Source organism: Poecilia reticulata, linkage group LG2 (assembly GCF_000633615.1).
Source record: "Poecilia reticulata strain Guanapo linkage group LG2, Guppy_female_1.0+MT, whole genome shotgun sequence".
Lineage (NCBI taxonomy): Eukaryota > Metazoa > Chordata > Actinopteri > Cyprinodontiformes > Poeciliidae > Poecilia > Poecilia reticulata.
Window position 1 is genome coordinate 4,499,048 of NC_024332.1, and position 14,565 is coordinate 4,513,612.

At 45.5% G+C, this 14,565-nt stretch overlaps 1 protein-coding gene across 2 annotated transcripts in view; it reads left to right on the plus strand.

Annotated features, from left to right (window-relative positions):
* Nucleotides 1-14,565, plus strand: part of nrp2a (neuropilin 2a) — a 68,170-nt gene that overhangs the window by 12,076 nt on the left and 41,529 nt on the right. For both annotated transcript variants that reach the window (XM_008427472.2, XM_008427464.2), the window contains exon 3: nt 7,791-7,972. In XM_008427472.2, coding sequence (XP_008425694.1) covers nt 7,791-7,972 — 182 coding nt within the window. The remainder of the gene's footprint in view (nt 1-7,790; nt 7,973-14,565) is intronic.

The following is a 14,565-nucleotide window of genomic DNA, read 5'->3' on the forward strand; positions in this document are numbered from 1 at the left end:
CGTTTCTGTCGCTCTCCGTCAGGAGGCAGAAATGGTGAGTAATTATCTCTTTTGCCGATATGTTAACACCCAGCGTCGCGGCCCAAACGGCGCAAAGTCAGCTGACTTCCAGCTCGGCTGTTGATAAGGAGTTTCTCACAGCCCGAAGGCGTGCAAGGAGGAGAGGAGGCTGCTCTGCCACCCCACCCCCCTTCCTCTTCACAGACAGTTTTATTGGGATACTTTTTTTTCCCCCCGTTTTTAACACTCGCCTGGAGGGTCAGAGGCCTCTGCCTGCACTCCCACTCAGACTCTTCCTGTGTGTTTGCACTGAGGATGAGTTACTAAGCATTAGCAGCTCTGCTTCCCGTTTTCCTGCTTCCATCCATCCATCCAGTGCCATGAAATAGCCCCCATTACAAAAAACAGGGAATCGCAGCAACATTTATGCATGCATGATCTCTAACACTAATGTTCTGCTCATCAAAAGAGGATGCTTTCCCCCCTGCGAGGCATTAGATATTTCCGTTCTCTTCATCCTGTTGTAATGCTTTCTGCAAGGCTTGATCCGAGCCTTGTAGCCCCTTTGCAGGTTCCTTTCCCTTTTTTCCGCCTGTGCGATTAGGCATGACGGTGTGAGCGGGCGAGAGCAGACTTTTTTGGATATTTTCACGGTTCTCCACGAGGACAGCCGGAGGCGCAGTGCAGAGGTGGCGGGGTTCAGTAGCTCGGCCGGCGCTGGAAATCTGCATAGCAGCGGGGATTAGGGAGACGGCAGCGGAGCGAAGTGCGCTACCTGAGCAGGGGAGCGCTGGTGAAGTCAACTGCGAATTCAATCTGCTGCAGATATTGGAGGAAAACACGATATACGTTTACAAATATGAATCTGAAAAGTGCAACGTGCATTTTTATTCAACCAATCTTGAGTCGATGCTTTTTTGAACCATGTTCTGGTGGGATTATGGCTGCCGGTCGTCTAGATTACTTCTCCAGCTGCTTTTGCTAAATTTTCTTTGCATAATAATTCTGTCAGATTGGATGGAGAGCATCTGAATTTTATTATTAGTCTTGTGTTGATGAAAGTTAGTTGTTTTCAAGGTGACTTTATTTACCGCTCATGTTTAAAGGGTAGGTATACATAAGGAGATAACGACTCATACATCCACACTTCATCCTTAACCTTTTCCTCCAATTCACTGTTATGGAATACGTAAGAATTGTAAATACCCTTCCGAGGCATTATATGTTTTGGATGCTTAAAAAAAAACACACACACCTGCTTAAAGATGCAGCCTGTCAGTGTGAAAGTGCTCATCAGCCATCATAGCCCCTCCCTGGGCACTTTAGGCTCTCATAAAAAGCTGGGAAAAACTGCTTACTCAGCCCATGCATGTGTTCTGAACTCTGGCTAATATACCCGGCCAGCTGGTGATTTCTCGCTACCCCCCGTACCCCGCCTCGCCCGCCCGCCCCATTCAGCACTCGGACGCAGCCAAAGACCGCGGCTCTACTGCAGCAATCAAATCGGCAGCCTCGTGCAGGCGCTCCGTGTCTGAGGTGGCACTTTAATTCAAGATTTCATTTCAGGGGGAGTCCGGCCATGTGCCAAATAGCTCTTACCTCCAGGCTGCCAGCCGATTGATGTGAACTAAATGTAATAAAGGCTAGATGAAATATCAGGCCCATATCTCTAATGCAATCTGCCATCACTGAGCCCCAGGATGCTACCTAGTGATATAGCAGGAGCTGCCGAGGAAGCGGAGAAAGAGCTCGAGGTGGAGACGATTCCTTCTTGTTTTCCTGTTTCTCTCCTGCTTCGTATCTATTTTGGTTCATCCTCCTCTTTCAGTCTGTCTGGCTTCCTCTTTTTCTTCCCCCATTCTGTCTCTTCTCTAGCCCAGGGAGGATCTGTTTTAATTTCACACGCTCAAATTAAACAGTGAATGGCACAGTTGCAGTCAAGTAGATCATTTCTTCCACCTTTGAGGGTTTTCTTTTCTTTTTTTTAATTTGGTTATGTGTTATTGAACTCCGCCTCTGGTGAGAGGGTTTTATGATACAACTTCATAACGTCACATGCACACACTCTCATGTACATACAGCTGTAAATCCACACACTGCCTCCTCATGACAGGTAACTCCGTTCGCAGGTGTGCGTGTGTGTGTGTGTGTTTCTTTGTGTTGTATCGCTCCTTACTGGTACCCAAGGGGCGCGGAGGGAGATCGATCCCCGTATTCCGCTTGTAATGGGAAATCTATAGATGATCAGCAATAGCCAGAAGGAAAGGTAGTGAGGAAGAGAAGGTAGAGCATGGTTCAGGGTGAAAGAAGAGATGGATGAGTTCCCAAAGGTCACGGATGAAGGGAGTTGTTCAGCACTAGATTGGTCGATATTTGGCGCTTGGCCGACGTTTAGGATGAAATCATAATCACCAACCTCCAGAAGTCACAGTAGTTTCAAACACAGAATGATGATATATCTACTGAGATCAATTAGTCATGTTGGCCCTGAAACACTGAGCTATGGGTCGCAGGGAATGTGTAGTTCCATAAATACATCCGTCATCTTCCGCTTACCCAAGATCCTCAGGGTGGCAGGTTCAAAAAGGAAACTGCTTAGCAAAGCACTCCAGACACTCATTCTAGAAGATCTAGAATGAGTGAGACCTTCTCACTCACTAGAATGAGTGAGACCTTCTCACTCATTCTAGATCAGAAGAAAGGTAGAAGAAAGTGTCAGAAGAAAGTCCATCCTGCATGTTGTCAAACTGCAACAGAATCTTTAAAAGGAGCCATCATCTGAACTCCACCTTACCTGTAAGGCTTGTCCCTGCCACTCTATGGAGGAAGCTCAATCAGAAGCTTTGCTACCTACTGGCTCTCACCTTTCTTTACCTTGACAGACCAAATCAGCATGGGCGTAGCTACACGCAAAGACCCTAATCTTTCTGTCCATCTCCAGCCCCATCCTCCCATCATTCATGAGCACCAACATACTTGAACTCCTGTGCTTCAGGCAGTACCTGACCCTCAACCTTGAGGGTCAGTGATCAATTGCAACTGCAAATTTCCTTCTAAGCCTCCCAGAATATTTGTAGGAATTTGAAAACTTTCTGAGAAAAGCCTAATCACACATATAGGTTGACGAAACTCCAAGGGATCACAGCTGCATAGTTTGAGATTAATCCTTTGCTGACCTTAGATGGTTTGCGGTCAGTGGTTTAGCCCCCCGTCATCTGTAAGTATGAATCAGTGATGGACAGCTGAGGAAAGGCAGTGAAGCATGAGGACAGGAGGAAGAGACGTACGGTTTGTTTTGGGGCTAGATTGAAGATGGCAGACCCTGCAGATCTGCTGGGATTCCGCTCACAGCATCTGGTTAATATTTCAGAGGCACTTACGGTTTATTAGAGTCCCCTTTGAGGATGGGAGAGAGACGGGACGTTGGAGTGTGTGTGCCCTCCATTCCTACTTCCTTTCTGCTTCTGTGCGTCGTCGAGGCAAGAAAGCTACAGGCGTCTGACTCTTCATTGTCTGGGAGACAAGGATTTAGTGGGTTTCTTTGCTCCCAAGAGTAGAAAATTAGGAGAAAATAAAACGAGATACGGCAGAGAGGGGAAAGTCATCTCGGCTGAAAGCCCCCCGAGTGTCTAACTCCAGCCAAGTTTGGTTTGCAGATATTCCGGAACAGCTGTTGCTGCATTATCTGCAAAAACAAAATAAATCAGACATCCAGGGTTCTGCCGCAAGCCAAATTTTGGTCAATCTCATGCTGTAACTAAAAAATACTTTCAAGAGAGTTTGGCAAACAAGATTTTGGCTGCTGATTTAACACAATCTAGAAGAAGAGCAACGAGGAGTGTACCAGCAGGTGTTCATAGGACTCTGAGTGACCCAGAAGAGCTCATATGGTCCCAAAGGCTGGTACGGAGACATAATAATGTGCACACATATGGTCTATCGATACTAGACTTCTGCTTGGCTGCAATGAGGTACTGTCGGCTGGAGGAAATGTCCCTGGTCGCCAGCAAACAGCAAAGGTGTGAAAGGCAATTAGTTGCTTTGACGCAGGGGCGCTGTGATATATGAGAGCAGAAGAAGAGAAGACATGTCTGGACCGGTGCAGAATTACCGGCCCCTGAGGGGTTTTAGTTTCCTTAACCCCTCTTCCTCTGTTCCAACTAGTCCCCAAAGGGGAAACCATGGAGGGTGAAGCAGTTGCCTTATTATGGCTCCCTCAATGAGGGGCCAGTCGGGAAGACCCCAGACAGACTGCCAGACATACAAGGGGAATGGATGGCGGTGTCAGACAAAATGGGGCGGAGTTTGCTTCGAAACAAGCCCTAATGGAATCTGGACCTGTCTCCTCGAATGTGCGGCTGCCGTATCATGCGCGCCTTTCGCGGGCCTGCGAGCACACGCGTGCGCCGGCGATTTGTGTGCAACGTCCTGGAATGTGTTCAAGTGCGCGCGTGTATGTGTGTGAGAGGCAGACGGCGGGGCTCTCGCGCGTCAGGCCCTCATACATGTATTCATCAGAGCCTGGGGAGAGGCTGAGCGAACAGGTCAATAATCACATCTGAGGAACACTCACTCGCTGACGCTAATCCACGACAGGAGAGAGAGAGAGACAGAAAGAAGGATAAAGACCCACTCCAAAATCAATTAAAACCTAATTAGGCTCTCAGCTCTTTCACGGGCCTTTTATCCCCGGAGTTGGAGATACGCCACTCAGTGTATGCGTGTGCGCCCGTGTTTGCCCATATCGCCACGTTGTGCGCTTGTTTGCATGAGTGGTGTGTGCTTGTTGGCACGCTCCTGAATGCTGTTTTCCCCAAGCATGTGTCGGTTACAGCCTTAAGCACTAGGGATAGCGGTGGCTCTCTCAGACTCACTGTGGGAGCCTGGCACTAAAGCCTCTACGATCGCCTCTGTAATGCAGGATTACAAGCAGGGCATGTATAAGAGTATTGGACGACAGCTTCTTTAGCCACAAGCGTTAGTGCTACTCAGGCCCAAAACTTCAAATCCTCAAACTGCCTGTGACATGAGGACTTAACCACGTCTGGTTGTGATTAAAGCTGGTTTGTTTATCACAGTGCAAAGACAAACAAATTCCTTAATTAGCCTGCAGAGGCAGAGATTTCCAGATTCCTAGCCTATCCTAGGTGCATCTCACAGCTCCTATTGTCGAAATCAAAATCTTCTCATTGTGAGCTCTTCTCCAATGTCTCCAGAACTATTTTCTTGTATTATGCTTCTGCCCTCTCCATATTTTCCTCCGCAGCACTGACAACAGTTGCAACATTTCCGGCTCATCTCAGCCATTTAGTGTTCCGGTCTTCACCTTTGCATGTGCCACCGTGACCCAGATTAATGTGCTGGGATTATCCCTCGATCAGCAGTCTTAGTTTGAATGCTCAGCACTGGAGTTGATGCGGTGCAAGAGCGAGATAGCTAAAAAAAAAGGAGATTAGTGACTCTTCTTAATCCGGGTTTTATTTCAAGCTGGAACTACAAAAGCCATCTTAGCGTTCAGATGCTACAAGCAACCACAGGCTTGAGCTGATTGCCATGTCTCAGCATACCCTGAATGCTTTTCGCGTTAAAAGCAGCAGCAAGAACATTAGCAAAGATACTGGTTTTAAATATGTGCTTGAGCCCAGAAATGCCTGTAATGCTTTGTCAGCACCAAACAGCTCATCACGCTAATTAGCAAGATAACGGCGACCCTGTTGTTCCTTGACAGCTTTGTCACACGAACTAATTCAGACAAGTGTGTTTGCASGTCTGCACGTTTGGAGGGCACTCTCGGTTAGCTGCAAGGCTCCTGCAGCGATGCACTTAGCAACACGGGAAAATACAACATGAGGACTGAGGAGACACTCGTACCAGGAAAGAGAGGTGGTACTACGGAGACACAAATGGAAAGAAAATGAATCAGTCTTGCAGCTAGAAAGTCATCAACATGCTCATTTGGTGGAAAATCAAACAGGCTGTTTAGAGAAAATAAGAGGTATAAAAGTGAGTCTAATAGTCTGCGAAAAGAGCATAATTATTCAGATAAATTATACTGAATCTTGCATTAAATAGCACTTAAGCACCAGGTTTCCACCAAACAAGAATTAAAAACATTCCTCCCTGTTCCAATGCTGACCAAACCCCAAATTAGGATGCTAAAAGCTGGCACTCTGAAGCATTTTATGGTCCCAAAAGGAATATCTTTCAATCCAGTAAAGACAACACTTATTTATAAAGATGAATGAATAAAAAGGTGAAAATTTCGACCATTTTCAGAGTGTAAAAACAACAGCAAAAGACCAACACTGCAACCTATGTTTACAGAAAATCTTTTTGTGGCAACTCATTAATGAGCCAATCACCAACAAGGCTCAGGAAAGTTTGCACTTGTGCGCCAAACTTTTAGGGTTTTTTTTATGCATCCTAATTTTCATAGCTTTTTTTCATCCACCTCAATATTACATCCTTTGTACCTAAGAGTGCAGCATTGAAAAATTCACACTCCAAACTAGGATGTTTCTGTACCTTTCTTCTTGACAAAAAAATTTCAGTCCAGCCGTTCCGAGACACCGTAAAGTATCTAAAATTCCTGCTGCACATATTAAATGTCGGGAAAGTTGCAGGGATGAAGTATTTCATCTCATTATATCAGTTCCACACAAACTACTGTACAATATCTCTGTGTGATTATGTTCCTTTTTCTGTTTGAATGCATACATTTATGAAAGTAGTTACCAAATCCCGGAGTTGTCCCCCCCCGCAACTTGTAACCAGAACATGTTGTGCCAAACACCCCAGTGTGAGTTATGACCTCCGAGTCGAATCAAACGCGCTACAAAATGAAAACACATTAGCAAAAAACGTTTGTGGTCCATTAAAACCTTTCTGTTTTTGGAGCTATGCCTGGCAGAGTTGAAGCGCGCTCAACCAAACACAGCGTGCTCTCAAAAGTAGAAAGGCCCAAAAAAGGATGAAAAAGTCCAACGTGAACCAAATCTGCATGTTGTTTCAATTAGTGATGCTGACATACGGAATGATACACAGAGCTATGAGCTAATTCAGGATTAGCCAGGTGCGCACTGTCTCTCTCATACACACTTAAACCCACGAACACACACGCACGCACAAGCTGACAGATAAGAATTTGCTTTCATCGTTCGGGGTCAGTTGGTCGGTCAGAGCTCAACGAAGAACTGAGAAAACAAGCATGCGGAAGCTAATCAGAACCGAGGTTGGTGCCAATGCTCGGCGGTGCTCACCTCTTGATTTTTTCATGAGCTTCAACCATCTATTTTTACTCCTCTTATTAATGAATCTATCCAGCTGTCTGTTTGCCCGCATCCTCTGCCTCCGAGTTGACAGACACTCACTAAAATATGTCCTGTTTGAAATACAGCCCTCCCTCCATTTTCTTTCCTGTGATCCAATATTCAGGGATTTGGGGATTGTTCGCCCCGAGCTGTCATCAAAGAGATCTGAGCGTGCCGTCCCGAGCAAAAACTGGGTCAGAAGAGCTACATTTATTGAATCCATCTGTGGGGAGACAACACAGTTTATTTCTCCCCGTGATTGGTTGTATTCCTAAATTCAGGGACTCTATCATGAAAGTGATCTCAGGTCAACACCTGTCTGGATTTCATTAACTCAAATTCCTAACTACCCCATCACTTTTTTGTTGACATTCCTGCTATAAACTGAATGCAGTGCTAACTTTTTAGGCAAATGATTGTGAGAAAACGCTAAAAGAAACCGTTTCTAACCTGTTTGGTTTTTCTTGTTGTTTTGCTCAGGTATGACTTCATAGAGATCCGCGATGGGACCTCAGAAACCGCTGATGTTTTGGGTCGACACTGCAGCAACATCGCCCCGCCGCCCATCATCTCGTCTGGGCCCTCGATCCAGATCAGATTCGTCTCAGATTACGCCCATCAGGGCGCGGGATTCTCTCTACGCTACGAGATCTTTAAAACAGGTGAGGAAACGATGATCTGTGGGACCCAAAAGCCTGGATTCACTCCCCGTTATATTAGCAGAAGCCAAATGGATATGATCAGACAAAGAGAAGAAAGCAAACTACCTTTAAGACATGGAGTATGTAATGAATGCTCTTTAATTGGCGCAAAGTCCGCTTCTTCTGGGAAGATGAGGAAGTCTGGACGTGGAAGGCTGTGGTGGGATGATGGAGAGAGCTCTGTGGTTACTTCAGAGTTAGAACGAAGGTTAAAGGTTTATAGGTAAGAAGCTGAAGCGGGGAGATTGATGGGGATGAGTTTGAGCTGAAATGGGATTCTCTCAAAGTGGGCAAAGTGCACGCAAGGTTGGAGTAGATTTGTTTTGGCCGTTTGGGTGTGTTTGCTGTAGTAGTCGCAGTGGCAGAAGAGGTTAAATGGCCTTCGRAGCAGCAAGATTTATGTTCAAGTGAGCACACCGGCACTTTTTGCATCGTTTCGGCTAGCTCCTGAATCGTTTTGCTTTCAACATGTGTCTTGATTTAAGCACAAAAAAATGGCAAGAGGAAGAGCTGAGGGGGAAGAAAATTGACTAAGCATTCCTCTTATCACAAGTTATCGCCTCCCACCTTTGAGAAAAATCTCTCTTGTTTGTGTCAAACGACTGTGACCCAGATTTGTCGTTCAGCTCCGTTACCAGGGCCACCGCCTCGAACCCCAATGATGCTTTAGCTCAGATTGCATCTGTCTCACGCGCGCAGACATGGATAGAGGATGGGGGATGCGGTTGCTATAGCTTTAATAAGATCCTGGACGAAATTCTGGGGCTATAAGAGATTGTGTCAGTGTGCGAGCAAATGTAGGCGTGTGTGGGTGGTTCTGCTCGGCTCGTTGTGTGAGATTCTGCCTGTATATGTGGAGGTGGCGTGATAGCTGCACACGAGAGACAGGAAAAACAACCAAGACGAGGGACGGTTGGGGAATTGCTCGCCAGACCGGAGAGGAAGGGAGGACGTCAGAGAGTGAAAATGTATTCAGGATGCGTGATTGAGGCCAAGTGTTAATTACGACAGCTCCACCGCCTGCACCCTCTCGCTCATCATGGCTGTTTTTCTGTCTGTGGCAGGTCTGGGTTGCAGGTTTCTACTGAACACCTCGCAGCTTCTATCGGGTAAAACCAGGATCCTTAGTGAGGGGTGTTAACTCAGCCCAACTGGAGGAACCGAAATAAAATTCAATCACGTTTACTAAAAGAAAAAAAGGCTATCCTAACCAACCTGGGTATGTGCAAAGAAAAGGAACAGGATTCTTTTACTTCAGCCATACTATTTGATTTTCAAGGCCTGTTTGAGGTCATCCCCCAGAACCTCAAACAGATTTAAGTCTGGGCTTTGACTAGGCCACTCTAAACCTTTTCAGTTTGGTTTACCAGTAGAGCCTTCTGTGCTGCTCTGTCTTCTTCTGTGACCTGCTTGGTAAATCGTCAATGCTCTCTTGGAATAATGCTGGTCAACCAGTGACTTCTGAAAAGGATTTTCACTGTTTCCCTCCAGTTTTGTTCAACCTGTTCACTCGAGTGATTCAGTTTCTCGTCTCTTTTTGAATTTCTTTACCTCGGGATGTGACGTGTTGCTATTTCAGATTGTTAAGCCTACTTCGTCTTGTCAGGCAGGTTCTGGTTGTGACTTCTTGATTCTCCACGTCTGGAAGCAATCAAGCTGGAAGAACATGATTCATACACTTGATAGCAGCTGTTGCCGCCAAGGGTGGCACAACTAGTTTTAGTGGGAAATTAAATTTTCGCATGCAGTCGACCAGTTTGGACAACTTCTTTCCCCTCAATTAAGGAAGTTAATCATTTGAAAACAGCATTTTGTATTTATTTGGGTTACGTTTGTGTGATATTAAAATTTGATTGACAACGAGAAACATTTTAAGTGTGACAAAAAGAAAAATCCAAGAGCAGTTTTCGAAAAATATTGTATTTCATACACCCATAATTCCAGTACATTTAAAGGGCAACCGGTGTGTACAGCATGAGGGGTGTGTTTACGTGTCTGTATGTGTTTTTAAAGGGTGCGTCCAGAGATGGATATCAGAGCACACAGCTGGGAGATGTGTGTTTGTGTTCAGCTTCCTCCCCCGTCCTGAGCAGACACCACTCTGTCTCAGAGTCAGACAGTGTGTGTCTGGTTTTGATTGCGTGTGTGTGTGTGGATGTGTGTGTTTGTGCTTTCTGTACTGTGAGCTAATGATACAGCGGCTTATTTCCATTTTGTTCATTGAAGCCCGTTACATAAGCAGCGACTATAGCTACTCCAGGGATTTTTCAGTCGGACAAGGGATGAGCTTGTGTTGACCTGTGTGTGTGTGTTATTGGGTACAGTAACACAAATTACTTCCACTGAGGAGGATCAGTGGTCGACCTATGACTTTCTCCCCCTCAGCACTGTGCCTCTTGTGGGGAGACGGTGAGGTGTTTCCCCCCCCAAAACAACATCCTTTCCTTGGACATGCACGCGTCAAAGGAATAGTTCAGGGTTTTTCAAATAAGGATCTAATTACAGGTTACAAGCAGCTAATATCATACCTGCTGCAGGTAACTCTTCTACATCTTTATCTGCTTTGAATTCAGATTAGCAGGTTTGGGAGCCTGAATGCAACTGCTTGTTAAGGAGCCAAGAGCAAAGCAGACCTCTGCCATATTAAAACCCAGTCCCCTGAGCTAAAATCTGAGAAGACCTAAGACCCCCCTCTAAAAATGCTTCTTAGATTGCCTATTTCATAGTTGAACCCCAAATGTAGATTAATATCAATTAATGCGCACAGTTGAAATGCTGTGTAACATTGACTGTCGTCCTTATTTCCGTTTTTGGGGTGTACAGCCAATCAGCACCAAGGAAAACAATGTCAAGTAGCAATGTGCCTAACGAAACCATCTTCCCAAGCTTCATCTTCTTCGTAATACTTTTGAAAAAAAAAAGTATTCAAATTTTCTGTGAATAATTTGAAGTTACGTTCCACTGAAAAATATGCCCTACTTGCATATTTTTGATTTCGCGACTGGAGTCATTTTAAAACGGGAAAAAAGAGGTAACTGTGGAAAAAATTGTGGAAAAGATGAGAACTATAACAGCTGCTTTACTTTACATTAATTACTCTGACAGTACAAAATGGTGCAACACAAAAGTGATCCGTAAAGTTGCATTTTTCAGTCACTTTATCCACTTGATAAAAGTTGATATTAACTGCTTGTGATCTTTTGACTGAACCTCACTTTAAAAATGCTGAACTAGCCCTTTAAAGCTTCTGTCCAGTAAAAGGGTACAGTAAAAGCCTTCCCTCCTCCCCCTTATTGTTGTGGCCTACTTTAGTCCTACCCATGCGTGCTTAACCCTTTGTTCATCGCAACCCATGCGCCTCTCAAACATTTTAACATGCACGTGGTCACGTGCTACTGATGCTGTTACCATGGCTACAAAGGGAAGACTAGGAGAGCAAGCCCCCATTTTCCGTGGTGCCCCCCCAAAGCCCGCCACTAGCACGATGGGGAGCATCACACCACAGCCAATCCAGAGTTAAGACGGTCAGAGAGCACCTAAGGGCGTTGGGTCTCCTCCGTGACCGCTGCCGACCGTGGCGTCTGCGGGGTCGCAGTGGGAGCGGGAGCGGAGCCTAAGGCAGGACCCCCCACCTACTGGAGCTCCAGCCAAAACACTGACTCCATGTGTATTTTTCGATGCTATATAGTTGATTGGACGCCGTCCCCTTTGTGTCAGTCCTGGCTGTTACCGTATTCTTGATTGTGGAGTTGTTTATTCCTGAAATGCCCAAGTCACCCTGGCGCTGAAATTACACTCAAGCAATTAACTGGCAAAGGTGATTAAGTGGGGCAGATCGGTGATGGGGAAAAGCTTGATGCAGAATGAAACAAGAGACCTGATTGGAAAGTGAGAGAAGGGGTTTCGTCTCAAACAAACGGAAGCTGAGAAGGATTGTTTTTAATTTTGTGTGAATATTCTTTGAGGAATTTCTCTCTTAAAAAAAAAGCTGTTCGAGGTCTAAATTAGTGCCAAAACCATGGCATGCCGAGAACGTTGTTTTCCTTTTTTTTTTCTTTTTTTGTAGCTGTTTCTTGTTCCCAATGTTTTGTTGTTGTTGTGGATTTTCCACCCTAACCACCTCCACCCCCCCCCACCACATTTGCACAGCGCCTCTTGGGTTACACATTTCCGCACGCACCCATCCCTTCCTCACGCAGCTCTGGAGAGAATCTCTTCAATGAAACCTTGAACCAAGTGGTGCTGCATGAGAGGCGTGCCTGTGTTTGAGCAGTGGATGTTTGTCAGACAGGGAGGTAGGAGTGGTTTTGATGTGCGGCGGCAGAGGTGAGCTCCTCAGACGAGACAAGGAGCTGGATATGGGTGAAAAGTGAAGAAGTGATGGAGAAGATGAGAGATGAGGAGGAGGAGGAGGAGGAGGAGAGACGGGGGATTACCCCGACACAACATGTGGAGCTGCTGCTGGACGAGGCCACTCATGTGAAAGAAACTAGTGGTTTCTACCCAGCAACCCGCCCTCCGTCGTCTCCCCTCTCTCCGCCACACTGACACACTCACACCATGACCTCCTGCTTACTGCCAGGAGACGTCTCCTGCCAAATGGCAGCTCATGGTGCGGCGCAAAGCACCGACTGGCGGCCTGCGAGTGACAGGCATGTGTGTGTGTGTGTGTCTGGCTCAGCCGTGGGTCAAGACATGTCGGGGAAACTTGTTTTTAGCATGTTCATTGGCTGCGAACTAATAAGTGGGGCTACTCATGCATACACGCACAGACGACGACATGTAAGGCGGCCAGCTCAGACGGGCGCACTGGAGTCAAGCTGTGCTCAGATTGAGGATTTTTTTTTTTTTTTCCCTTCATGGTGACCCAGTAAGAATCTGAGGTAGTGTGTTACTGTGTCTAACACACACACACACACGCACTTGCAGCCACAGACATGAAAGCAACAAAAGTAACCACCTAGTAGTGTAGCCAATGGTGTAGCAAACTATTGAAAAGGTCATGCGATGGGAGTTTACTGGGAAGGGACTGTGGTGGAGGATCACATCTGAAACAATTAATTGAACTAATTGTGAATAATTGATTATTGAATTAATTGTTAACTAATTTAGTTATTGATTAACTGGAGTATACAGAATAAAAAAAGGAAATTTTCTGAAAACAATACAATATACTTGGAGGATTAGTTAAGACAAAATTGTAACAAAAATGTTTGCATTTTGCATTTAAGATGAAAATACCTTTGTCTACAAATAGGTTTTAGAAAAATGTCATAGGGTGGCATAGTTTTAGTTTCACCTGGTTCAAATTTACTAAATTGTTGCATTTTAGGCAATAAAATGTTTATTTTTCCTGCTTACAGAAGGAATTGAACTGTGTATTTGCATATTTTAACATATTTCTAATACTGTATAACAAAGGCTTGAGTGGCTAAATGAAAAATCTGTAGAATGCGCCATTTTTAATCGATTAATCATATAAAAATGGCGCCCTACATCAATCTGCAAACATGATCCAGCCAATGCCAACAAGTTGCTGATTAATAAGCAAGCAGAGGTACTCATGCGTGCACTTATACCACAATGGCTCACGCAAACATGTGCAAGCACCTAGACGCCGGCATGGGAGGCGGATAGTTCAAGTATGCTGAGGGTTGCAGACACAGTTTGAACACAGACTGCAGCGGAATCAAGCTGTGCTCAGATTGAGGTTTTTTTTTTTTTTTTGCTGCACAGTGACCCAGTAAGAATCTAAAGCAGTGTGTCAGTGAGTCTCACACACATTACAGTAACCACTTAATAGCACATGCTAACAGCTGCTCATGCATCCTTAATAGTTAATTTACTCACAATAGGTGCATTAGTTACATGCAGGATTTATGCAACACTAAACATAGAGGTGAGGGGATTGGGAGATGCCGCCTATAGCTTGTTGTAAATTACTGTCATATTTCTCTCTGCGAGGGTGTGTGTGCGTGCGTGTGCGTGTGTGTGTGTGTGTGTGTGTGTAGGTGTGTGTGTGTAGGTGTGTGTGTGTGTGCGTGTGTGTGTGTGTGTGTGTGTGCGTGTGAAGCCAGTTGATTCTGTGATGTTTTGAAGCTGCACAGTGTTTGTGTGCGTGCGTGCGTGTGTGTGTGTGTGTGTGTGTGTGTGTGTGTGTGTGTGTGTGTGTGTGTGTGTGTGTGTGTGTGTGTGGGAGAGTCGACACAAAAGGTTGAATGCAGCTATTAACACGTGGGAGGAGATTCATGCATTTGTGTCAACATCTTCTGCACAACGCTCACGGTGTACGCCGCATCGATCGGCAGACAAAGACGTTGCGAAAATGCCAATACGCTCACATATAAGCAGAGAAGTGAAAAATGTAAGGTATTTGCATCACAATGGGCTGAAAAAGATGTTATGAGAAGAGGAGGAAAAACACTGTGTGTCTCCTGAGTTTTTTTTTTTTTTTTCTTCCTGTCTCCGTGCTGATTGGGGTCAGTTCTCCACCATTAACCAAGCGCAGGCAGGGGAGGGCCGGAGCAGCCGGCCGACCCCTCTGCTTTTTTACA